Source organism: Cyprinodon tularosa, unplaced genomic scaffold (genome assembly GCF_016077235.1).
Source record: "Cyprinodon tularosa strain WSP-4 unplaced genomic scaffold, ASM1607723v1 ctg578, whole genome shotgun sequence".
In the NCBI taxonomy this organism is placed as follows: Eukaryota; Metazoa; Chordata; class Actinopteri; order Cyprinodontiformes; family Cyprinodontidae; genus Cyprinodon; species Cyprinodon tularosa.
Genome location: NW_024039316.1, coordinates 7,042 through 34,827, shown reverse-complemented (window position 1 = coordinate 34,827; position 27,786 = coordinate 7,042). Strand labels below are relative to the sequence as shown.

Below are 27,786 nucleotides of genomic sequence, written 5' to 3'. Positions count from 1 at the left end.
GGATTATATAGTGGACTTTCTAGCAAACTCAGTTAACTGACCGTTCAGACAGATAATCACTGCTTTTTGCTCCCCGTTGGTCACATAACTCCTCCTCCACTACGCGGTGCCTGCGCCATCCTTATTATTAGTCGCCACTGTCGGATAGCGACAGCCTATGGTGACAGTGGGCCGCTTTGACAGCAGATCTCATAATACTTTGAGAGGAGAGCTCTCCGTGCAAAGAATTCTGCCCCTTGTGAGGTCTTTCTTTTCTTCTCATACACTTCTTAGACACTTTTTCTCTGACAACCCTCGGACATTTTTAAAGAACTGTGGTAAAAAGGTGAGCTTCAATGACTAAAACCGTAGCTCACCACAGATATACTGCTGAAAGTGCACATTTGCACAAAAAGATAGCGAACGGAACAAGTACGTAGGACGGCCTTATGTAAACCTGAATCATTGACAATTAGGACGACCCATTATTTAAATGATCCACCTGGAAATAAAAGATCTTCCTCCATACCTTTAATATGAAACCTCTGTAAATTCAAATATTAGATATTAAACTGCTTGAGTCTGACAAAACCTCAGGATCATTTTCTAAAGGAAATCCCTTTCCTGTCTCTGTAGAAAAAGTTCCTCTGCATCTCTTTGTCTTTCTTTTGTTACTCCGTGTCGTCAGATGTGGAGAGGAATTCACTGAAGTCATCCTCCGCCGCTGCCTCGACCACTTTGGGGACCTCAGCTCTCCTGACAGCAGGCATGTATCTTGGCATCAGCTTCTTCCCCCTCTATGAAATGTGTAAAAACATCGTTAGGAACTTTAGTTTGATAAATGTTTGTAAGGTTTGTCAAAAGGTAGATTTCATATGACAGCAATAATTTTTTTGATTATTGGAAAATGAAGAAGTTTAGATATTATTCCGATATAAGGACATACTCTCTTATTGGAGTCAGCCAAGGATCTCTCCAGATACCTCCTCATCCGTTCCTTTTGTTTCTCTCTCTGCTCCATCAGCTTTTCCTCACGCATCCTGCATCATCGGGTGAGAAAAAAAGGGTCTAAAAAAAAAAACCCTGTGACTGCATGTTGAATTACATTTAGGGCTGCAACTTAAGATTGTTGCAAATCAATTTGTCGATTATTTTTTGATTATAAACTCATAATCGGACAGCCAAAGTATCCTTAAAGAACAGATTTTTGCTAAATGAAACCAGGTGAATCTAAAACTTTTCAACTTGAGGAGTTCTGGATAGAGCATATTGACAGATTAAGATTTTTATCTTCAATGCAAAATATTTGCGGCTGGTCAGTGGAACAGAGAAACCAAACAACCTTTTCACAGACGCATGGCCCAAAACAGAAGATCAACCTCCTCGGGAGAAGACTCTGCGGTCCATCTACACCTTATGGACAAAGGACATTCTTTTGAGGACCAGAATGTTCACATTTTGGAAAAAGAAAATAGGTGGTTTGAGAGGAAGGAAGCCATCTATGTTGAGAAAAAACAACCTTTAAACAGAGGGGGTGGAATCAGGTTTCAGATTTAAAAAACCATAAAATGCAGCGATAGAGTTAATCCCTTCCCTACGGTGGCTGAGAAGTGCAAAACACATTTACAATTAAAAAACACATTAACAAATAAAAAACAAAATAACATTTGAAGAAACAAAATTATATTTTGTGAAACAAATGTATTTTTGAAAAAAAAGTTTAAATTTTTAAAAACAAATTTACATTTTAGCAAACAAATTTACATTAACAAATAAACAAAATAACATTTGAAGAAACAAAATTATATTTTATGAAACAAATGTATTTTTGAAAAAAAAAGTTTAAATTTTTAAAAACACATTTACAATTCAAAAACACATTAACAAATAAAAAACAAAATAACATTTGAAGAAACAAAATTATATTTTATGAAACAATTTATTTTTGAAAAAAAAAGTTAAAATTTTTAAAAACACATTTACATTTAAGGAAACAAATTCACATTTTAAATAAGTTAGATTTTAGGTGAGAGAAAGTTTCATTTTAGAGAAAAAAAATACATTATAGGGAAACAAATTTACATCTAAAAAAAAATTGACCGTTCGGAAACACTTGTACAAGTGCAAAGACAAAACTGCAAGTGGCAAAACACATTTACATAGCCAAAAACAAATTAACAGAAGACGGCTACACGGAAAGGGAATGTCCCAGTGGCCGGATGTGACGTCACGATTACCCTGACTTGTAGTACAAACAGCTCAATCTGTAGTCCTCCTGCTTCACATGAAAAGTCAGCGGCGATTTTAGATGGAAAGAATTGCACTGAAGCTGTTTTTCTTAAGTTTACGCTAACCGAACAATGTTTTCAGCCAATTTACACCATTTTGTTCTTCGTGCGGACGGTCTCTGGAACTTTTACGGGACACGGACCAGGTGGCAGGACCAAGCAGCAGGGTATGGGTCATTGCAGGCAAAATAAGCCAGACGACCTCCATTCCAAAGGGGTGGAGCCCTTCTTCCGTTTCAATTTGCACGCTTTCAAAAACAAAAACAAGGTTTTGTTGGGCAACTGTATAAAACCTCAAACGCAACGCTATTCCTGACATTTTGAATTGAAAAAGCTTCCTGGATGGGAAGCGGAACATCTTCAAACTTGGAAACAAAGTCCAGTGGATTGTTTTTAGTTTTCTTTTTTGGAATGACTATAACCTGGATGACTGAGAATCTTCACCAGCGAACAGTGGGTAGCACTGCTGCCTTGCAGCCAGAAGGTTCCGGGTTTGACTCCCAGCCCAGGGTCTTTCTGCACGGAGTTTGAATGTTCTCCCTGAGCATGTGTAGGTTCTCTTCGGGTACCCCGGCTTCTTCAAAAAGTTAAAAAGCGTGACTGTTGGTGAAAAATACGGTTAGCTGTATGAAGCTCTCACCCGTACCTGAACGGTTGGCTGGCAAGCCCTCACCCGTTCTACTGATGCTGATTAGCTAAAATTCAGACACACTGCAGCTGTCCAGTAAGAGACAGATTCCAAAAGGTTGAGTGTTGGATTTTTATGTAGAAGAAGTTTCCAAAATACAGTTAGGTGTGGTTCTGCAACAAATAATAAACATATACATAGCCGATTACTTAACAACTACCAGTTTTAACATATATAAACACAAGCCATGCATCTAAATGCAGATAGAAAAAATATATAGAAGTTTACAACTATCACAATATTAATAAACTGAGAGAACGGCTCTGAAAATGCCATCAATGGGCGCTACATACAGAAGCTAACAAGTTCATTTAACTCTATTTTTAGCATTAACCTCGACTAGCACAACACCACAGTAAGCTAATATAACAGTTTAGCTAGCAAGAACGTGGCTATAGTTAGTACCATCAATATATTCATTTTACATTACACTAAACCTCAGTAACATTACACAGAACTATCCTAAAACTATTTACTCACTTTATAATTCACGCACAGCTCTTTCAGAAACTTCTACCGTTACAGCTGTCTGTGTAACCATCTAGCGATCTGCGATTGTAAACTCGAACGGCAGTTGCTGTGGGCGGTCCTAGAAAGTTCTAACTGGAATGCGATTGGCTGGCTGTGAGGATGACTGACAGCTAAATTAACCAATAAAGAACAACAAAACTATATCAATGGGACTGGCCTTTTTAACAGCCGCCCCCAGATTTCTTATGGAAATCTGCACATCAACATAAAAGGCCCAATAATTAGGAGAGATCCTAGTCAGGCAGCAACGGGAGGCGAATGACCCTCGCCGCTGGACGCATGTAGTTGCGGTCTCCAACTCGCACTCTCACAGTCCTGACTCGTTCATCCGGGCCAGGGAGGACCTCTGAAACCTTTCCCACCGGCCAAAAGGCTCGAGGCAGCTGTGGATCCACAATCATGACCGGGGTGCCAACCTGGAGGTTAGGCGTTTCTGTGTGCCATTTCTGACGTGCTTGGAGACCAGGTAGGTAATACTTCAGAAAATGTCTCCAGAAATGGTCCGCCAACAGCTGACTGTGTCTCCATCTCCGCCGGCTCAACATCTCCGACTCCGGATACACGACTTGTGGGAGGGAGGCATCTAGCCGCCCCATAAGGAGAGAATTTGGGGTTATGGGGTCCGGGTCCGAGATGTCTGAGGAGATGTAGCCAAGCGGTTTTGAATTGAGGATCCCTTCAATATCGATGAGGACTGTCCTCAGGACCTCTTCTGTCACCGACTGAGCCCCTAGAGTGACCTGCAAAGCTTGCTTGAGGGAGCGGATCTCTCGTTCCCAGCAACCACCAAAGTGTGGAGCACTTGGAGGATTGAAGGCGAAGTGGATTTGTTGGCTGGCAAGTTGGGTTTGCACTTCAGGCTGTAGAGCTGCGAACGCTTCCTTCAACTCTCTTTCGCCCCCTTTGAAGTTTGTCCCTTGATCGGACAATAACTCCATCGGTTTCCCTCGCCGAGACACAAATCTTCGAAGAGCCATTAAGAACGAGTCAGCATCTATGCTGCTGAGAAGATCAATGTAGACTGCACGCGTGGTCATACACTTAAAGAGAATGCCCCATCTCTTTTCACTCCTGCGGCCGATTTTAACCTCGTAGGGGCCAAAGCAGTCTACTCCGGTGGTGTAAAACGCAGGCTTGTGGAGCCGTAGTCTAGCCGGGGGCAGATCCGCCATTCTTGGAATCTGGGGGGTTCCACACCATTTCCGACAGTCAACACACTCTCGCTGATGACGACGTATGGCCTCTCTACCACGGATGACCCAATATTTGCGCCGAACTTCGGCGAATACTCTCTCCGGGCCAGGGTGAAATAGCTTCTCGTCAAAATCTTTGATGATCAACTTTGTGATCCAGTGCCGGGGGTCAAGCACAATAGGATGTATAGCATCCTGATCTAGCAGGGTGCTGTGCCGCAGACAACCCCCCACTCTGATTAACTGATTGGTATTATGGAACTCTGGAGCAAGAGAGACCAGGCGACTACAGCTGGGTACCACCTTTCCTGCCTTCAAGTGTGCCACATCTGTGGGGAAACAATCTTGCTGCACTCGCTGGAGAAGGGATGTCTCTGCTTCCTTGAAGTCGCTGGCGGAGGGGCTCCCTTCTGCTGGTTCGTGAATGGAGCGTGCCGTAGCCTCCAGGAGCTTGCCAAAGGTGGTGAATTGACTAGCTTCTGGGATGTGTGAGACTGGCGCTGCAGTGGTGAGGCCACAAACTAGAGTTTGTCGGAGCTCATCTCCTTCTGCAGATGTAGTGACTGGTTTCTTAGGCCACTGCTCAGAGGTCCCTTGAAGGAAAGATGGGCCTTGGTACCACCGACTCTTTGTACCTAACTCCACTAGAGTTTTCTCTCGAGTAATGTCATCAGCGGGATTACTTGATGTGTCCACATAGCGCCATGCTTCACGGTCTGTGAGGTCTTGGATCTCTGCCACCCTCGTGCCAACAAACACCTTGAACCTGCATGAATCTGATTGAAGCCACATAAGGACTGTAGTGGAGTCAGACCAGAAGGTGGTATGGCGGATGGGCATAGAGAGCTCCGTCCAGAGCACCTTAGCCAACTGCGCTCCACTAAGGGCAGCACATAGCTCCAAGCGTGGGATTGACTGCTGCTTCCTTGGTGCTACTCTTGATCTGGCAGCCAGGAACGCCACCTCAACTTTACTGCAGGGGTCCTCTGTCCGGAGATAGGCCACTGCGCCATAGGCCTTTTCCGACGCATCGCAAAACACATGGATATCTCTGACACTGGTGATGGAATCCATCTCCCAACTGCTGTAGCACCTGGGTAGGGAAATCTGCTGCAGGTCTGGTAGCTCACTCTCCCACCTTCTCCAAGATGCGAGAAGATCTTCAGGCAACTGGGGGTCATCCCAGTCCCTCTTCTTACCCCAGAGCTGCTGGACTATCATCTTGGCCCTGGTAGTGTATGGGACGATATAACCCAGTGGGTCATACTGGCTGGCCAAGACCTTGTAGATTGTGCGCATGGTGACTTGGGGGCAGCCAAGACAGCGGGACTTGTATATCAGGGTGTCAGACTGGCAGTGCCAGTGAAGCCCGAGTGCTGATTCTTGATTGTCTGTCTTCCCTTGAGCGATCCAGAGTTCGGCGTTGTCTGACCTTGCCTCGGGTGGAAGGTGGCGGATCACTGAAGGGACGTTACTCGCCCATTGACGCAGGTCAAACCCTCCTTCAGCTAGAAGGTGTCGAAGCTGGTCCACAAGAGCCTTGGCCTCCTCCTCAGAAGCCAGACTCATCATGCAGTTGTCCACGTAGAACGACTTCTCGACTGCTTCCCTGGCGGCGTCCCCTGCGTGGTGGCTATTCCTGGCATGTTGTTGAAGGGCGAATGTTGCACAGCAGGGACTGGATGTTGTGCCAAACGGGAGGACACGCCACTCATAAACACTTGGCAGTTCTTTGCGGTTCAGATCTCTCCATAGGAATCTAAGCAGTGGTCTATCTTCAGGGAGAAGCCTCACCTGATGAAACATCCCACGGATATCGCTACTGATGCCAACTGAATGTTCTCGGAACCTGAGGAGAACTGCGAGGAGAGAGGGACTCAGTGTTGGCCCAGGGAGGAGGAGCTCATTGAGGTTATGACCTCTGAACTGAAAAGAACAATTGAACACCATGCGGTTCTTGCCGTTATGTTGCACCATATGGTGGGGGACGTACCAGCTAGTAGCTGTGACCTCTTCAGCACCAGGTGCCAGTTTGACCACATAGCCAGCTTGTTCCAGCTTCTGGATTTCAGCTTTATAGGCTTGGGCTTGATCTGGTGCCTTTGCAAGCCTCTTTTCGATGCTCCTTAGCTGCGGAAGCACCACCTCTTTTGGCGCTCGCAGTTGAGGCATTTTTTTGACATGCAAGAGCGGGGTGGCGTACCGGTGAACCCCGTCTACTTCAACTCTCACAGTCTTGGCCTCGAGGAGGTTGATGGCCTCTTGGTCTTGACGTGATCTTACACTAGTCTTCTCACTGCGCCACGGCAGCACGTCCATCTGCCACAGTCTTTCCACCTGACTGTACAGGTCCACAGATGAGGGAAAGGTAGAAGTGAAAAGGCACTGCTGTTCAGTGAAGTCGTGCCTCAGTTCCTGTACAGGGCCCTGCAGGGTCCATCCAAGGCGTGTTCTAATGGCGGCTGGCCCTTCGGACGGCCCAAGACGAACTGGTTCCACTGGTGTTATCAGATGGGGGTAATCCGATCCAATAAGTAACAAAAATTGGAACAACCGTTGAGCGTGTGGTTCCCGCTATCACAATACGGACAGTACATTTTCACTTTATCTCTTTTAGCAGGAGCCCTTTTCTGTGCACCTGGTGGCTCTGTCTCAGTACCCAGGAGTACCATGGTTGTCCGAGCTGCAGGCTTGACCTCCTTTCGTTGGTCACGGCTTCTGGCTGGGAGCTCCCTTCTTGAGCTACCTTGTGTTATCCTCCTGTACCTGGATCTCGAATTCCAGCCAGTCTGCCAGATCAAGCAGAGTGGGAATGGGAGTCCGGTGTGGATGGATAAAATGGCGGAAGTTAGACCTTAGGTCATGTGGGAGTTTCCCTAGCAGTCTTGAGACATGTGAACCACACTCAAGTTCCACTTCACCTTTCCTCCCCAGCTGCTCCAACAGACCCACCAGTGAACGCACTCGCAGAGCGAACAGCCTGAAAGCCTTGATGTCACCACTGGTGATATTTGAACCATCCATCAGCTCAGCGATTCGCTGTAGAGCTAACTGGTGTGGCTGCCCGTACTGCTTGTCAAGAGCGGCCATCGTGTCAGAATAGGGGGACCTTGAGTTGCAGTAGGAGTCGGCAACCAATAGAGCTTCTTCCAATTTGAGATGGTCCATGAGAATCTGGAATTTGAACCTCTCATTTGCATCTTCAGGGAGGAGATTTTCCAGGGTTATTTTCATCCGGGAGAACTCTCTGGGATTTGGATGAGTGAAGTCTGGTATGGTTGGCGTAGGTCCCTTATACAGCCTCAAATGGCTGGTTGGTGAGGGTGGACTCTGCTTACTCTGGTGCGAGCGCCGATGGTAGGAAGGCAATAATGAGCTCTCCTGCTGGTAAGACCGATGAGAGTCTCGGCGGTGAGTGGAGTCTCGCGGTCTAGGCGTCTCCTGCCTATACCTGTCTGCACTGGACGAGCGTGAACAGAAAGTGTCTTGGTCAGTGTGAGACGACCGATCCTTTGCTGGCCCCTGTGGTCCAGCCTCTGGGCCAGGGCTGCCTGAGTGTGCTGGGTTAGCAGTGGGTCTCCTGGTTCGTGGGGCTGGAATAGGTCGGGTTGGTTCTGTCTGTTCTCTCTCCTTACTTCGCCGAGGTGCTGGGATTGGTCGTGTGGTGGAGGAAGACCGGGAGAGGTAGGACGGCTCCACTCTTTCATATCTAGGCTGGTGCTGATGGTCCGAATGGTCGATATCCATTCTCGCCATTCCTAACAGCAGGGCGTCTTGCCGACGACGGAGGTATTCGATTTCTTGCCTCATTTCTTCCTTAGTAGTTTCCCAACTGTCCTTTACCACCCACCTTGGTGGTGAATAGGAGGCTTGACTTACAGGAGGTGAGGATGTATGGGCTGCTGAGTATCGCCACACCTCATCGTCCGCTACATAGCGGCTTTGTATGTATGGTGGTGACGAACGCCTCATGGAGCCTAGGTCTCGGTCACCATGGGCGGTGGCATAAGATGCTCGTAGCTCAGGGCCCCTGGCACATTCCTCTTCATCTGAATTATCCAACATCTTATTCTGCAGCGAGTCTGAATCCGGCTCGAAGGACCATGAAAAATACGGTTAGCTGTATGAAGCTCTCACCCGTACCTGAACGGTTGGCTGGCAAGCCCTCACCCGTTCTACTGATGCTGATTAGCTAAAATTCAGACACACTGCAGCTGTCCAGTAAGAGACAGATTCCAAAAGGTTGAGTGTTGGATTTTTATGTAGAAGAAGTTTCCAAAATACAGTTAGGTGTGGTTCTGCATCAAATAATAAACATATACATAGCCGATTACTTAACAACTACCAGTTTTAACATATATAAACACAAGCCATGCATCTAAATGCAGATAGAAAAAATATATAGAAGTTTACAACTATCACAATATTAATAAACTGAGAGAACGGCTCTGAAAATGCCATCAATGGGCGCTACATACAGAAGCTAACAAGTTCATTTAACTCTATTTTTAGCATTAGCCTCGACTAGCACAACACCACAGTAAGCTAATATAACAGTTTAGCTAGCAAGAACGTGGCTATAGTTAGTACCATCAATATATTCATTTTACATTACACTAAACCTCAGTAACATTACACAGAACTATCCTAAAACTATTTACTCACTTTATAATTCACACACAGCTCTTTCAGAAACTTCTACCGTTACAGCTGTCTGTGTAACCATCTAGCGATCTGCGATTGTAAACTCGAACGGCAGTTGCTGTGGGCGGTCCTAGAAAGTTCTAACTGGAATGCGGTTGGCTGGCTGTGAGGATGACTGACAGCTAAATTAACCAATAAAGAACAACAAAACTATATCAACGGGACTGGCCTTTTAACAGTTGGATAATTAGCTTCTCTAAATCCTCCTTAGGTGTGAGTGTGTGGGTGAATGGTGGATTTTTTTTTTTTTCTTTTCAATTTTGGTATATTCACTGCTATAAGTGGGTGGCTCTGTCAGCTAAAGGCATGTTTTAGAGTCTTCACACCCCATTTACCGATCCGTCGATTACTAAATTAGTTGAGGATAATTTAAACAATCGATTAATCTGATTAATAGTTTCAGTTCTAATTATGTTTAAACATCTGTATTCCTACTGGTACGGATCATATTTGCTCAGGGATACCTGTTCCTCTTCTCGCTGTCCTTCACCTTCTTAACAATCGCCAGTTGTTTTGCAGGCAGGCTTTCCAGATTCTGCAGCAGCGATGAGAGGAAGTTCTCGATGTCTGCCAACTTCTCCAAGGTGCTGAGGTCAGTCGTCCCGTTTCCCACGCAGCTGGCATGAACGTCTGTCACCTTTTCACCCAGTGCTTTCAAAGTTTCATCCTGTAAATCAAACACAACAAAGGATTCACTTAGAGACAAACGAGCAGCTCTAGATCTGGACTTTTTAACTGCAGGCTATTTATTGTGAAGTAGAAACGACCGTGGAAGGTTTGGTTGAAAGAGATCAGATAGGGGTAAAACACACCATGATGGCACCGAGACCTCAGTGGCGGTTCTAGAACAAATGTACCAGGGGGCCAGGAGGGGACCAGCATTGTTTTCATGGGGTGTCGTGCCAAGGTAGTTATTGCTGCGAAAATTTAGATCCCCTGGTCGGGAGCGCACCTGCAGTAGAAAGAGCTGACTGACTTCATTCTGCCTCAATTCCAATGTACTGAACGTGAAATTTGAAAGGTTTTATGTTTATGAAAGATGAGCTTTTCTGTTTTATTCTTCCCTTCACATGTTATAGCAAAATATCACCAGTGATACTGATTAAAAAACACATAAAACACGAGCGGTCGTGTCGCTGACAGCAGTGTCTACTCCTTTCTCTGACAGCCAACAGCTCCTTGTTCATTTCAACACGTTCCTTAAAAAAGTGTCTCATTGTGTTACCTTGTCTAAATGTTCTCATCCGATTGAAAACGGTTGTCAACCATATACTTGTAATAAAAATGAAATAGAAAATGGAGGGTACGTGTAAACAAAGACTATATCCAGATGGAAAACTACTTTTTCCTATGTCAAATTTAGTACTTAAATCTATATTTGTGTTTTATATTAACATACAATTTCTCTATGTTGTACTATCCTTAATAAACAGTCTTTTTTCTAATATCAAGCGTTTTATTTCATCCCATATTGCCAGAATTGGTATCCCCATAAACTCTACACATCCAGCATAGGAATATATATATATATACAGTCTTAAGATTATGATCAGACACTAGGCTTGAACTTATTCAACCACAGTGTTTGCTGTAGATTTTATCAGGCTGTCTGTTTCAGCTTTAATTTGTCCCTCTTGTCTAAATTGGACACAAAGAGTCCCAGCTTTTTCATTTTTGGCTTATAAACATATTTTATGATGACAAATCACTCCTGAAACTTTGGAGGTTATAAACCTTTGTTTTGTAAAGTTACAAGGGGGAACAGATTATACCAGGTGGCCTGCTTTAATCTGTTCCCCCTTGCAACTAAGCCAAGAGTGAACTCCTCTGTTTTTAATCATCTGTGTCATACATACTTATTTTTATCAAAAACAATCATTCCCTCTGCTCATTCCCAGAGGTGGGAAATAACTTAAATACTTAGTACTTGAGTAGCTTTTTACAGTATCTGCACTTTAATTGAGCATTTATTTGTTTGAGGAAATCCAACTTTTGCTCTCCACATCTGAACACAAATATCTGTACGTTCTTCTTACTTTAAACTGGCCGTCCAGTTGGAGCCAGGTGCTGATATTTTGCCCAATATTAGTGTTTTTTTTATTGCTTCGGTATAAGCTGACATGAATATGCATTGGCTGATTGATCAGTGCACTCAGCAGCCATGAGCCGCATACATTGGCTTTCCCTCCATTTGCTCTCCATTGTTGTTTTGTTTAGTAGAAAATGTTTCTTTTTTAGGTTAATTGAGACTTCAATCAGTGTGTCATTTTTATCATGTAAATGAAGAAAGAAAAAAAAAAGCTAATAGCAGCTTTATAAAATGGCCCAAAAATATCGGCAGAACATATCTGGGATCGGTTAGAATGATGTCAGAATAATCGTATCAGCCCTAAAAACATTATAGGGGGATCTTTATACAGGAGCCGTTGAAAATATTGTAAATGATGGCTCAGATTCTGAGATGCATTTTCCATCTATTCCCCCTTTATTAGATTAAAATTAAGATGCTGAGGTTATAAGTTCTAAAAGTTTTAATTGGAATGCCATTTGATGCTTTAATGCTTTGATTCCTGTTCAGTTTAATCTATGTTATCCTACCTGAAATTTTAATTTAGAAAAATTTTGTATCAAGGCTAAATCTATTTTATTTGTACATTTAAACATATAAAGGAACTTGTGTTTTTTACTTTTACTTAACTGAAGGATTTCATTCAGTAGTTTTACTGAAGTCATTTAAAAGGAATATCTGTACTTTTACTTAAGATCGTCCTTTTGACATTTGTGCTTCTTTCCCCCTCAGAAAGGCTGACATTGATGCCATAGAACGGAGTCTTCCCTCTTTTGTTTTTTTTACTTATTTTTCATGCTGCATGGCACTATTACTCTGAAATATGCACTAGTGAGCTGCAGTCTGGATGTAATTATTTAATACGAATAGGGTTAATTGCGTGTATCAGTCATTCTTACTTTGTCCTGTGAGCTCAGTTTAAGATGAAGCTGAATCATGTGTTCCAGCTTGGCGCCTCTCTTCTTCTCTCTGTGGATTCTCTGGTTCAGCTCTTTTATCTGAAGGGCTATCTGCTGCTCCTCCTCTTCTCTACAGACACACACAGTAAGTTTGAAATAAAAGTGAAAAAGTGCTGTATAAAAAAAAAACTATGGAAACGGGATGAAAAAACAAACAAAAACAATATAAAAACAGAAAGATGAGTCAGTGTTACTAAATGTTAAAAGCCAATCTGAATAAATGGGTTTTAAGCCTAGCCTTAAAAACGTGAGTAGTGGTAAGAACAGGGGCGGTGCCAGGAACTTTAGGTCCCCTGAAAAGATATCCTACTGGGCCCTCTGATAGCCGACCATCAGGCTGGTGGAAAAGTTTTATACCATCAAAAATAAAATATTCCTTTTTAATCATATGTTCGGTTAACACCCCCATATTTGTAAAAAGAAAAAAAAAAGTCGACACTTAGAGGAATGAAATTAATTTAGATCCACTTATTTGCTGCAAGACTGAAACTCCACACATCCAAAGCCCACGACTGTCTTAATCATTTGGACATAAAATTCTCCTAAGAATAATTACCTCAAAATACAAAACATAAGTACAAATCAACCTCTCCTATTAAAGTGAAATGTTATTGTCTGTGGCAAAAAACAACAAATCTTAGTAAAAAAAAAAAAAAAAAAAACATCAAAAAGATAATGGCCAATTGCATTTTTATGATTTATTTCAAATATCATAATCTTTTGAACGAGATGCAAAAATCTGGAAGAGGACTCTGGACCTAGATCTGTAGTACACATCATATACTCTATTCTATTCTATTCTATTCTATTCTATTCTATTCTATTCTATTCTATTCTATTCTATTCTATTCTATTCTAATTGATATTTTATGATTTTCATTTCTAAAAGGTAAAAAAAAAAATTCCACCGGACTTAGTTTCCAAGTTTGAAGATGTTTCGCTTCCCATCCAGGAAGCTTTTTCCCAATTCAAAATGTCAGAATTAGCGTTTAGTTTGAGGTAGTGATGGGTCCAGCAACACCAATGCGTCGGTGCATGCGTCGAGCCCATTGAGCAAAACACTTCATCGGTACTTGTGTCGTTTCAAGAAAGTCATGTGATGTATATAGGAGTTGTTTCTAACTGACAAAATAAACTGTGTTTAAAAAGGTATCTGTTGACATGATGCATCTGCTAAAAAAAGTCATCTTTTGCGGTTTATCATTAAAGTCGTAGGGAAGCGGTTGTTCCAATGGTTGTGGCCGGTTTGTCGCAAGCATCTTGCTAACCAGTTAGCAACTTAGTGCTAGTAGGTTCCCAATGGAAATTCCATTGGGACCAAGTAGCACTAAATTGGTGACTTAGAAACGACACTATCAAGGAACGCTATGGACAGAGGAAACGTGCAAGAAGAGGAGAGTTTAGTGTTGAAGGTCGTGGATGAGTCTCCTCCATCATATATTTTTTATTTAGAGGAGGAAAGCGGGACGAAGATGTTGTGGAAGGGGACTCCAGGGCGGCAGAAGCTTGGTTTGGTGTAGAAGGCTTCCAGCCGTACATGTTTGAGTCCTTGCCTCGCAATGCTGCCAGTTCTGTTAGCTCTACGCCTGCTGAAGACACAGACGTCTATCCCCATGAACACTGGGACGGAACTCCATGGGAAAGGAAATGATTCTTATTTCAACCGGTGCGTATATTAGCTGCAAGATATGAATCAAGATGCTATGACCGAAAAAATTAGATTGACAGATGACCGTTGATATAAGATTGGCTGAATTTAGGTGTTCAGGCTGACCTATAACTAACTGCTGGCCTGCATAAGATAACGGAAAAAAAAAAAAAACCAGACAACTTCAGAGGAAAACTCACACGTAGAGCCAGGAAAAGACAATCCAGCACTGAGGAACTGCACAGGGAGAGTTTATATAGGAGACAGATTAAAGACTGGACTAATGAGCTGACAAGGAACAGGTGTGGATGGAAGCATCTAGAAGGAAGCCAAGGGGAAAGGAAACAAACAAAAGGGGGGAACTGAGAGTAACCCAAGAACAAAACACTGCAAGAAAACAACTATAAATACAAAGAAACTAAAAATAAACTTAAATAGGGGGCAGAACCCTGACAACATGCAAATTGAACCTGAAGAACGGGTCCGCCGTCGTTTGGCTTCTTTTTTAGCCTGCAATACTTAATACTGGTCTATTCCTCTCATCATTTCGTTGAGAAATGTTTCCAAAACCAATAAATTGTAACTAAAATGGATTGTATGTTTATTACTGAGTGACATGCTATTTGGTCAGTATTATAGTTGTATTAGGGGCCTTTCTGGGGCCCTCTCACTCTCCTCTTTTCAGCGTCCTTTGGTGTGAATGTCAGGAGGTAACTTGTGCCACAGTCAGTGACTGAGAAGGTATGATCCCTCAGTGTTTATACGTAGCTCTGATGACTTCTAAAAAGAGCTGGTCTGTTGAACTAAAGGTTATAGTTGGACTCAGAATGCTTACAAGTTCAGGCAGGTACGGAGGAGCAACAGAATTAAGGGCTCTAAAATAACAAGCAGCTACATTTTGAAATCAATCCTAAAAAAAGCTGGAAGCCAATGAAGAGAAAAGAAGGACTGGGATGATGTGCCTTCACCTGGGAATGTTGGTAAAGAGTGAGCCGCAGCATTTTGAACCAATTGAGGACAGTTAGTGAATGACATAAAGACACTGACACAGGTCGAGTAACAATATTTTATTCTGGAGCTTGTAAACGTGAGAAGAGCTTTCTCATGATCAATATGAATAAAAAAAGTTTTACCTTTGGTAACCTTACACCTAAATCACCAAAAAGCATAATTAAATCAGCTATTACTCTTTAACCCTTTGGAAGGATCCAACCTGCACTATGAAATCATTGTAATATTGGACAGTGGCGGAGGCTGCAGGTTAGGAGGCACTTAACCCATTAGAGAACGCTAGCCCTGACTACACTGCTTGTCAAATGTCAAACTTCTGTCAAAGATGACTCCAAGGTTCTTTAAAGCTGCTTTAGATTTAGAAGGTAGGAAATGAAAAACAGAATGGTTGAAATGGAGCACTGCTTACATCTGCCTCCTGGTCGTCTCCATGGTTTGACGGTGCTCCTTCAGCATGTCCTCCACCCTGGCAGAGTTTTTAATCAGGAACAGGTTCTGCTCCGTCAGCTTTGTCATCAGATCCAGTAGCTGCTGGGGATCTGTGAAGTACAGCTCTGGCTCATCCTGAACGGAGGTGAAACATCAAAGTGAATAATAAATTCTTTAATTCATACTGAAAAAAAATAAAAAACAATAAAAATCAGGTAAAGGGAAACTGACCTCTGAGCTGACACAATCCTGTCTACAGTTTGTCTCCCTAAAATGTAAAAGAAAGAGTTTAAATGTATACTTTTAATGTAGTTTTGTGACAGAATACCAGAATTATATAATATTAGTACTGTAATAATATCAATCCATGTTACATTAACTTGTCTTCATGTTTTAAAAATATTTTTTATAAATTAATCCACATCCATTTTACCACAAGGGGGCGCTGCACAGAAACAAAATTTGGATTTTTCTCTCATTGTATAACTGCAGACAGTGAATTTAGTAATTAACACTTTTCTGATTGTTATGATTGTAATTCTAGCAGCAAAATGTAAAAGTTTTCATATCTTCAAATTTAGTTGTGTAGTTTTCATTACTATAATAAAATCTTTCCAGACCAATGACCCGCAGGCTGGCTGAAAGTCCTGTCCTGTTGCCAGAGGTGAGTAGAGTGCCCCCAAAATTTAATTTAAGCAAGAGTATTATTTAAAGAGTTTATCCCGAGTGATCTCTTTTCAGTATCACTACGCAGATGTCACCCAGGTGTACATCACCATGTTTCCAGGTGTATATAAAAGATTCCAGCTCTGGGTAAATGCAGAGAAGAAATCAATGGATATGTAGGAAAAAAATTTCTTCAAGGAAATCAAAATGAAGCTGAAGAAATCATTTTTGGATCAAAGGAAGAGTTTAAAAGTTAGCACACAGCTTCATTTAATACAGCTGAATACCAACACTGTCTGTTTAAGCTGTAAAACCAGATTTAGTCAAACTTTCTTTACCGTTAATAATCAGTTCTTAGTTCTCTTCTTCTCTCACTATGCCATGGCAATGTGCATTTCTCTCTGTTTTCCAATAATGATTAATTCATGTACAGCATCTAGTGATGTCACTGACACGTGCTACACAAATGAACCTGCCTTGCCTTGGTAATGACACATTTCTTTTCAATGTTTCATTTTAATTTAGATTTTTCCATTTTATGTTTGAGACTGCGTAGAACCTTCTTGCCTGGAACTGTACATATGTACAGTAGAAGAAAATACCCCAAATATTACAAAGTCGACATTTGACCTAAAACCATGGGGATAGAGACCTAAATTTTTTCTGCCATCATAAAAACTGTATAGGACAAAAAAGGAGGTTAAAAAAAAACAAACAAAAAAACACGCTTCAATAATCACTGTTAAAGAATGGTAGATTTTTTAAGTGTCTTGATGCTGTAGTAAATCATATTAATGTACTGTGTATAAAGCAGTTGCTGGTATTGACCTTGTGTATTTTACTTAAAAGAATCAGAGATTTTTTTCTACCTTTTGTAAAAAGAAAATGCCTGCAGCTCTTTGCTAATACTCCAACGTAAACGTTCAGTACATTTAAGGGACACTAACTGAAGACAGAGATGGCTCTTGTGTGCACTAAAGGTAAATGTTTGCTGTCCTTACTGTCGTCTTTCCAGAGCAAATTTAGAACTGTCAATCCTGGTTAGAACGGGAAGATGTTTGTCACCAGCAAGAAGGTGTGAAGAGGTTTGAAACTGACTGGGATTCAAGCTTAAAGCTGAGCTATATACAGTAGTTGTGAAAGCTGAAATTTGACGCCTCCCACTCCCACTCTGTTCATGCAGTTCATAAACTAAACAGCTTCTCCACAGGCAATCCACGTCCTCAGGACACTCAGCTGTGCACCTACACCTCAAGGATAATGACGTTTGTTTAAGGGCCAAAATGTTCATATGTATGCAGAATAGATAGATGGTTATACATGTAGGTCTTCAACATGGGGTCCACGACCCCTAGGGTGTCCACGGAGGTACTGCATGGGGTTGCGAAAGTTTTGGTTGATAAGACTTTTTTTTTACATCCCCCCCTGCAATTTTTACCACTTTACTGAAATGTCTTTAAATCCACATTAAAATAAATTCAACACACTGTAGTAAACAGATAAATGGAGGCAGAGGATGTCTTTCAGTCATCAATGCACACATTCAGTGATACACAGAAGCTCTTTCAAGCTGGGCACTGTTTCATTCACAACACCTGTCCCATCAACCAGGAATCAGAATCAGTAATACTTTAATAATCCCAGGACGCAAACACTTTTGTTACATTACTCCATCTGTCATAGAGTGACTATAGGACCAGTTTGATAGAACACGATTTCATACAATATATATAATTAGAGAGTCCACGCTACATCTTGCCATCAGTTTGGGGGTCCTTGGCCTGAAAAACGTTAAAGACCGCCGTTATAGAAGGTATAGGTCAAAAATGAAAAAAACCTTTAGAAAAGCAACAAGCAAAATTTTACCTCTGGTGGGGCTATTAAGAATTATCTGTATACAAGATGTGTGACGAACAGCCAGGCATCTCTCTACCTAATCTCCAGCCTCCTAACCCCCCTTCCCATCCTGTTTTTCACGCGTTACCTCATATGCACATATTAGGTCAAACACACACAACAAAACAGCAAGCATGTCTAGTGAAGAAGTAACCATAACTTTATAATGCTGGTAGCAAGAGAACTTAATTTGTCAGTAACTAAATATGTAATTAACAAAGTCTTTCACTATTAGAATGGTAAATATTCCTAGCTAAAGGTGAAAGTAGGCTGTTTAAGAGCTCAATTACCTGAGTATACCCTTTGCACAATGTGAGGCACTCTGAGCACGAGTAGCACTAGGGGCAGTAGACCTGTCACAATTGTGACCAACTTAGTGACTTTGTTGCTATATTTAGCTAATTTTAAAACCCCTTTACTGCGTTTCTACAAAACAGCAACTAATGATTAATCTAGCAACCCTGTGTTGGTGGTAACTTTGGAGACAACGCAAAAGCACAGATAACTCTGCGTTTAGTGTCTTTAGCGAGCAACTGCTGTGAGCCCCTCCCTCTTCCACAACACTGACAGGCAATCAAACTTAGCAGGGAACCGTTTCCGTACTCAGAGAGGAAAAGCATCGAAAATAAAATAAAATACTTAGTGCTTTATTTGATTTGAAAGTATTGCACTAAAATAGATCCACTCTGCATTTACTTAAAACAGCACTCATTCACGGGTATTTTTTAATCCACACATCAGTTGGGTTGTCTTTTGATTATACTGCAGTAAATATACTGCAGTGTATGATTATTTACTAATAATCAGAAAGTGATTATTACATGGAAAACATGAGCCATCTATTTCTGAAACCCCTGTGCTATAATGTTCTGATGTGAAAGCTGTGTTTCTTACAGTGAGTCACTTTGAGCAGATGGTAACCTGGACACTCTGACAGGGCTCTGATTTCTCCCAGAGCTGGACAGCGTACTTTCCAAACCTGTGGAAACATAAACAAAAAAAAAAACACTTACCGGTACCAAAAGAATTATCCCTCTCTCCAGAAATAGTCTGCCTGGTTGCTTTAATCTCAATGGCTTGCTCATACAAATACCGATTTCAGAAGGTTCCTTGTTTTGGATTTGCTGTCTGTCTTTCATAAGCAAAGCTTTTGTCTTTGGGGCCTTGGTCTTCTGCTCTTCCTGCCACTCTGGGGGAGAAATCCCGAACAGGAAGTCTCTGTATTTCTGGTAGTCTCTCAGAGCTTCTTCATACTTGTCTAGTTCACTGGGAAGTCATAAGAAAAGCACAACATGGCCCTCTGTTTGTGGTTTTGCACTTTTACATCCATGCAGTAGATCATGTGATTTAATGCCCAGTAAAAGTTAAACTCCAGGATCCTGCTCACATTTGATCACTTTCTAACCACAAACTTTAATGTGTTTAATCAGGATTACAGCAATAAATTTAAGAAAAAATTTTAAGTAAAGTAAAGGAAAAATAGTACATGGACTCCCTTTTTTGTTGTAAATAAAAGCCCAGAAATGGTTGGCTATTTAAATGAGATGGTGGAAGCATCATGCTGTGGGAATGCTTTTCTACATCTAGGACAGAGTAGATGCTAATAGTTGATTTGAGGAGCTGTGTTTCCATCCAATCCTCATAAGAAAGCTTTTGAAAAGCGGCAAATAATATGATTAGAATTAGTTTCTTTCGATTGGAGCAAATTAACCAGACAATGCAAAGCATAAGGTCGTCATACATTTAGGTTAGACTAGTCTTTAGTAAAGAGGAAGTAGAGGTAGCAAGCTAGCACAGACAACAGATCCGTAATGAAGCCAAGTTATAAAGTGTGTGTTCCAATCAAGTAAGGTGATCTAAACTTGTTCATGTCCAATCCGATATTCTTATTAAATCTAAAGATCTTGATACTTTTCCGATGCTTTGACGTCATCATCATTTCTGTGGATTTTTTAAGCTACTGTCCCAAACTCCTCTCTATATGCAAGTATGACTGTCATGATTGCAGCCCCATTAGCTGATCTAATTACTCACTTCATTCACCTGCCGTTGCCTCCCCGCTTTCTAATTATCTATATGTTTCAGCCCAGCTATCAGGGCCAGATCATTATTTGTGTATTCTTAGTTTATTCATCTTATGTTTTCGTGTCAGTAATTTATATTTGTTTCATGAGACTTAAGTTCCCCGTTAATGTCCCGAGTCTTGGAGACCAGTGGATTGAGAGGGTTTGGTGTTTGTCTCCTGTCTCCCGGTCATGTCCCGGCTCTTCTTCACTGAGCCCTCAGGGTTTTGGCTCGGAACTTTGGGAAGGTCAGTTTTAATTCCTTTAAGCCTGGCTCCAGGGCTTGAGACCAGTTTAAAGTTCTGCATTTATCCTGGTATCAAGTCTTGTCCATGTTCCTCTCTACAACTGAGCCTGCCTGTCTTCATCTGCGCGTTTCTGTCTGAGCACGCTGCTGGACTCATAGAACTCTGAACCTGCCTGAATGCTCTGATGATTCCTGGAACCCTGGATCTGTCTGTTCCTGGTTGGATCCGAAACTCTGGTTCGGGCTACGGACTCCTGGATCTGAAATGTCCGTTTCAATAAACTGTCAATAAACGTTTTGAATCTTCCCTTTGTCTGATTTGCCCTAAATACTGGCTCTATCTGTCCCGTTTATGACAATGACATGTATGTTAGTACACATGGATCATGTCACAGATGACTGCTTGAAATCAGTCTAAGATCAGAAAAGGAAGTAATAAAAAACGTAAATTGTAAGAAAATTTTATCCTGAAAACAAACATGCATCTGTAAAGGTTTTAAACTAAAAAGATGGCCATAATGGGTTAAACTCTTCTGGTATTCAAGACATTCTTCAACTAATTTATTTTGCTTTAGAAATAGACTAAATAGATCTGCCTCTATGGATTGTGCCAACTTTCAAAATCCCTGATCCGGAATTTTCTCTTTCTAAAGTGAAATTTCAAGATTCTCATAAAATTGAAATAGATGGAAACATGACTATTGTGACACGTCAAAACATGAGAGTGTTCAAGGAGTGTGAATACTTTAGCATGGTGCTACCTTTGAATGGTCCCCATTTCAGCAGTTAGCTTCCTGATGGCAGTGTTCTTCTCCTGTTTGGATTTTTCCTCCTGTTCAAAGCTGAAACGATTGAAACGCTGGTCGGTTAGAACATGGATTCAGATGAGGCTGAAGTGCAGTGCGGCTGATCGCTCACAGCGTTCTGGCTTCAATGGACCTCCTCTCGTTCTCCTTCAGAAACTCCTCAAACTTCTGATTGTCTCTCTCCATGAGCTTTTCGAATTGTTTCAGCTTTCTTTCCTCTTTTGCAATGACCTTGTCCATCCTCTGTATCTCAGACCTTTTAGTCATCAGGGATATCTAATAATAATGGAATAATGAGAGAGTTTCATAACTTGCCTTGATCATTTCTTAGTATTTTGGAGATGGCAGCAAATCTTTGTTTTCAGATATTTTCTCTCAGAAAAGTCTCAATTTTTGCCTTCGTCGAGACCTCCAGTTCTACTGAGAGAAAACTACTCATGAACTTTACTTCCAACATTTGTCATCTCATTCATATGAAATCCTAAATCTAAACATGTAGATCTCAAACACAAATGTTTTGTCGTTTGGCATCAAGACTACATAGACCCTGACTGTCCTCCCTCTCACCTCCAAGACCGCTTGCTGCCGTTCCATCAGGATCAGGTCGTACTTGCTTTGTTTTGTGAATCTTTCTGTTGGAAGAGGAAACACAGCTGAATTCTGCTTGAATGGATGACATTAGCTCCCACATAGTGGTGGCTAGTCTTCCTGTTGTAAAATGACAGCTTATAAATCACATCAATATACGATAAAATGCACTACAGTTCATTTTATTTAGCTAATGTTTAAAATTCAATGTTATTTTTTAAGTTATTAAAACAGAAACAACATCCAACAGTGAAAGGAAAAAAAACGGGGCAAAGTCTGAAGAGCAATCAGACAAAGGGTCGGGTCAGAGGTCAGGAGGAGATGTTGCTGTCTTTCGGTTCATCATTGTCAGGTGTTGGTTTGTTATGACAATGGTTGCCTGGGGAACAAGAAGCTGAACAAGTTATGAATGAGTTATTAACAGGAAGTGAACTCCTCTCATCTCTGATGATAAACTCAATATAAGCAAAAAAAAACTATGAGAGACGCTGCAGAGCTGGAGAGTCTGAACATCAGCTGCCTCTGCTTTGATGGCGCAGGTGCGTGACGCATGATAATTCACGTAAAATTACAAAAAACAAGTTCACAATCATGTTCAGTCATCTTGCTAAGTAATCTTTTTTTCTAGTTTAAAAGATCGTTCATTCTGTGTCAAATATGTAATGGAAGTGTTACGGCTGCAGTGGGTTTCTCCACTTTTCCTTGCCGGGTTCTGGATGCCGGCCTTCTGCATGTTGGGATCCTGAGGCTTTGCCCACCAGAGGGCGCCGAGGATCCTCTTCTGTTTTATGTTTTTCTGTTAGGGACTGGGGTTACTGTTGGGATCTGGAGATCTACCATCTGTCTCCAGCAGAGAGCGCTGTGGGCAGTGTTGGGCAAGCTACTTGTCCAGTGTAGTGAGCTAAGCTATCAGCTACTCAACAATAAATTAAGCTTCACTACACAAAAGCTACCACCTAAAGAATTATAGCAAGCTAAGTTACACTATAATGTGTTAAAAGTAGCTTAACTACATCAGAAGCTACTTAACGTTTTACCAACCTAATATCAATTCAAAATGAGTCTGACACACTGGTTAAAACATTTATTAAAGATCAGCCAATGACATATCACAGTGTAAACATTGCTTTATGATAAGCATATTAAAATAAAAACTAAAGTAATTACTAGTAGACAAACTAGTAAACAATCTGTTGTTATTAGAGCCAAATTAAAGGTACTGTGTAGTGTTCTACACACTGAGACATGGCTATGAGTTTGCATTCAATGGACATCTCTAGGGAAAACAAAACCCTACAAAAGACCTCAATTAAACAGTTGATTCAAGTAACAAACAAAACTGTTTTCAAAAGAAGGTGAAAAAATAAAGAAGCTATTTAAGAGATACATATATATATGTCTCACCATTTAATTTAATTTCTACCTACATATTTATTCATTGTATTTTTGGAGGCAATTAATTGAATGCTTATTTGTTTATTTATTGAGCATTTATTTATTTATGTATTTATTTTATATACGGTAGAGCTGTTCCTCCATAAAAAATCTTATCTGTGCACAGCCTAAAAACAGATTTATGTAAACATCCTGTCAGGTAAACTAGGCCATGAAAACACTACTGCTCTCTAATTAGAGTATCTTAGTGGCACAAATGGGAGAATTATCCTGCCATAATGCAAGAGCACATCATTTCAATTTGAGAAAAGAATTTCATCTTCTTGCTCTCAAAACTTATAATGCTCACACTCAAAACATGCGCTCTCTCTCAAATATTTTCTCTTCTCTCTTTGTTTCTTCTCTCAGATTTAATCCTTCTTGCACAGATATTTTCTCCTCTCGCTTGCCTCCTTCTCTTCGCGCACAAACCGCGCTCTGTTACGCTCGCAAACCCGTAGGCTCTGCTTGCGGATTTGTTTTGCTCTCTCAGACTGCAGTTGGATCGTTGCCTAGCAACCTTTCCAGCCAATAGAACGACAGCCTCGGAAAGGGTGCGCTTGTTTAACCCTACTGAGTGTGCCTGTGCTACTACGCCACTTATAAGAGCGTCAGCTGAAACTGCTATTTACAGTAGTTTTGTGGCTGATTGTTGTTTCAAAATAGAAAACCTGGTTTCATTTCTTAGTTTTGCCCTGGATTTTGTAGCGTTTGTGGACGCTACGTCGCTACTTGATCAAAACAATAACGTCGCTACAGGAAAGTTACTTGATAAATAAAGCAGTGACGCTACGGTCAAGCTGATTAACTGATCCAGAGTTGATTTAGTTAAAAACTAAATTTCCTTTAAGTGGATTTATAATCCCAGGATAAAGATACTGAAATAAAATCAGGGATTTTAAAAGTAGGGTTATGCTAGTCCACTTTTTGTACAACTTCATTTCTCATAAACTCTAAATTTACCTCCTCTCATCCTGCTAATTTTCTGATCATGTGGGCTTGGTGTTTGTTTGCGGCCAGCTGTTTTGGTCTGAGTTTGCTTCACACTCTTCTTCTCCCCACTCTCCTCCTCCACTTCTCCCACCACCTCATTCTTCTTCTTGGCCAGCGCTCTCACAGCGTGGGTTGCCTTTTCTTCAATTGGCAGTGCCAGAAATTTCTGCATCTCCTGAGCATCAAAAAGAAAGACGGGGTGAGGAGACAAGGGGCCTGCCTTCAACCTGACTGAATCCAGCTTTGCTGCAAAGATTGCAGCGCAGCTTCACTGCAGAGAAAACATTTTCAAACACATCCGCCAAGAAGCAAACAGACCTCTCTTCGTTCCGCCGGTTCCTCAGCGCTCAGTGCAAAAACTGTGCAGCTGTTCAGCATTTTGTATGGACTCTGTGGTGTCCTCCTCCTCATTTCTGTAAAAAGTAAAAAAAAAAAACAGAGCACATAAGTTCAGCGGTGCCATTATATTATTTCTACTCTCCAGATTTTTTCCCCAGTTTATATCTGATTTTTGTAATTTGGCAGCATTATCAGCCTCTGAAACCACAGCACTAATTGCTCATTTAGCTGAAAACACAAAATGTAGAGTAGTACAGTGGCTGCGCTGATACTGTATGTGTGAAAGCTTGGCATCTTATCAGAAATGTACGAGGATGAGGTGAAGGCATCTCTATTTCTGTTGGAGCTACATCAGGTCATCTTTTAGCTCTGCAGTGGGTTTTAAAAAGATACAAGAAAAAAAAAAGCATAGACAAGAAGTTCTCTTATTAGAAAAAAATTTAAATCAGCTCTGTTAAAGAGATTGCAATGTAAATTGTTGTCGACAATAAAGAAGTTTGATTGATTGATCGACTGAGAGACATGCTTTTATTCAAAGTGTTGTTTGGTTTTGGCTTTTTATGATTGAACTATTTTAGTTTATTTATTTGCTGGGATCAGTAAAGTATTTTTTATTTACATGTGCTTTTTATACTTAATGTGTTTTATCCTTTTTGTCTTCATAAATGACACCGTTTTGTGTGTCACTGTTAATTATTGCTCTGTAGCCCACGTTAACAGAACAATAAACATTTGCCAGTTTCCTAAAACAAATGTATATGGTCAAATGAAACAATTTTAAAGAGAACCATTCATTTTGGAATTAATTACTTTTTTTTTCATATACGAACTTGTGGTTTCCTGTCAGTGTGATGCCGTAGGATTTGTATAGGGATTCCCAGGCTTTTCCTTAGGTAGTTCACTTCCGTATTTCTGCAAGTCAGTTTGCATATTGGCTAAATATTTAGCTAGCACCAGGCTAGCTAAGTATTTAACTAGCTTGGTGTTGGCTAAATATTTTGTTTGTTAAATAAATATTTAATTTGGAGCTAAACATTAATTTAACAAACTATATATTAATTATGGAGCTAAATATTTATTTCAATTTAGTGTACAAGGAAAAACGTTGGTGCAATAAGTTGCACTTGCAATAGAAATCAGCTTTTACAGGATTGTGAAATAAGAAGAGTCCGAGCATCAGGGGCCACCTACAAAGGTGAACCCAGGACACGGGGTCCAACTGTCAAATTCCTTAATTCAATTCAGTTTATTTCTATAGCGCCAATTCACAACACATCATCTCAAGGCACTTTACAGTTCACCAGTTCATACAGTTAAATTGATTCAAAGTTTTCTATCTAAGGAAAACCAGTTGATTGCATCGACTCATTGACTTAAAGGCAATCTCTCACACTAAGCAGTGGAGAGGAAAAACTCCCTTTTAACAGGTAGAAACCTCCAGCAGAACCAGGCTCAGTGTGAGCGGCCATCTGCCGAGGCCGACTGGGGTTCAAGGAGACAGAAACAGAGATAGAAAAAGCAGCTGTAAAAGATGGCCCCGTCCAGGAAACACAGCCAGGTAGACGAGCTCCGAGTCAGCTCCCATGTCAGAGGATTAAGAGAGCACATCCAGCCAGTCACAGTCAGAGAAACAGGACTACACTGGAAAACAGGCCGATCTCCACCATCTATAAACAAAGGTGTTGATGGCAGCAGCACATGATGGTGTATTTCAAAACTAAAGATTTAATTTGCAAGCTAAATATTAATTTAACAATTTAAGATTTTTATAAATGAATGAATGACATAGTGAAAAAATTAATTGGGGGAAAAAATAAAGTCATTATGTTGCTCTTAAAACACGCTAAATAACCATAAATATTGCTCCTAATTTTTGCTGCTTAACTTTAGGCGACCCATATTAGACAGAACAATTAAAACAACCAGAAAATGCAAATTTTAAAAAGAAAAATTCCAGGCTGTAAAACTCTCCAAACCATTTTCTTTTTTAACGTAGAGCTTATAAAACCAGCACCATTACTCACTGCTTGCTGTATATTAACTTGGCCTCTAAACCAAACGGTAGGTTAAAGTTAATGTAAACAATATGGCGAACTAAAACTACGCCTGAAAGTATATCTGTGTCAAAAAAGTAACTGTAACTGATATAATTGCAACTAGTTACTACCCACCTCCAAATCTGAGTGTCTGTTTATCGTTTTTTATTCCCCCCCGCCAGACGAGAGCAGATGCATTTAGAAGCGTCGAGTAGGCTTGTGTTCTGTTGTCATGGTAACTGATGCCTTTAAGGTCCCTTTGGAATTCTGTCCACTGGCGTCAGTGTTTCGCGTAACTTTTCAGTTTTGAGTTTTAAACGAGTTAGACATGCTTCAAAACGAAAGACCTATTGATATCGTTACTTGCGACCAATAACTGCAACAATAAACGCTTTTACACTTCTTCTTCTTCAAAAAAAATTGCTAAAACTTTAAGACAGAAATTAATAAAGTTTCTGTTTACATCAAAAGGATTTCCTTCTGTCCGTCCAGTAAATTGCTTTAGAAAATAGTTTATGCTTTAAAAAAATAATTTAATGTCAGATAAGGCTAACAAGCTGAAGTCAGCTTAAAAATAAATTTATCTTGGTAGAAAAGGTTAATAAAAGCCATTTTAAACGATAGCCTATTTTAGTTTGTTGCAAATAAGAGCACAACTCACCATTTAAAAAAGAAAAACAAAAAAGGAAAATGAAGAAATTCATCACCTGGAATTTTTGTGTACTGTTACCATAGCAACTGGTGCGTTCAAAACATCTGGAATTTTATCAATTATCTCCATATCTGACACACTAACTTGCATGAAAAATAATTAACAGCATAACACAAAGCGAATGGAGAAAAAAAATAGTTATTGTTAACCTTTTGTTTAAGTACATATGTATAAAAATCTAACATTTAAGGTTCCCATTTGAATATAATGTTTATTTTCCACTAGATGGCATCCATCTGTCACACATTCACATGCAACAAATATAATCTCCTTAGTGTATACAGAGATAGCATTTTTTTTCAGGAATATTCCAGATTAAAAGCCACATAGACTCACAGGCATGTTATTTATGTAAGTAGAATATAAAACAGCTCCTGCTTCTTTCAAAGTGTTGATCACCAACACTTCTCTTAGTCTATGCTCTGCCAGTGAATATACTTAGAACACCATACTGTACCTTGCATCCCACGCATCCACACATGACCCCGCGCATCTCTGCTCAACACAG

General features: G+C 40.8%; 1 protein-coding gene across 1 annotated transcript; it reads right to left on the bottom strand.

Annotated features, from left to right (window-relative positions):
• Positions 1-44: 44 nt before the first annotated feature.
• Positions 45-27,786, bottom strand: cfap100 (cilia and flagella associated protein 100). The gene is made up of 14 exons (XM_038306293.1): positions 27,736-27,786; positions 24,510-24,604; positions 24,162-24,366; positions 21,744-21,808; positions 21,289-21,452; positions 21,132-21,212; positions 19,154-19,326; positions 18,955-19,039; positions 15,730-15,766; positions 15,479-15,633; positions 12,351-12,480; positions 9,848-10,050; positions 926-1,019; positions 45-776 (listed from the first exon to the last, which is right to left on the bottom strand). Exons 1-14 carry the CDS (start codon positions 27,749-27,751, stop codon positions 651-653), a joined length of 1,629 nt encoding a protein of 542 aa, XP_038162221.1. The 5' UTR covers positions 27,752-27,786; the 3' UTR covers positions 45-650.

Bases quoted from the DNA above. Each gene is read 5' to 3' on its own strand.
- cfap100 (XM_038306293.1), bottom strand. The intron at 12,481-15,478 runs GTAAGCAGTGCT...GTGTGTCTGTAG, and splicing joins GAGACGACCAGGAGGCAGAT to AGAAGAGGAGGAGCAGCAGA. The intron at 1,020-9,847 runs GTATCCCTGAGC...CCGATGATGCAG, and splicing joins GACAGCGAGAAGAGGAACAG to GATGCGTGAGGAAAAGCTGA.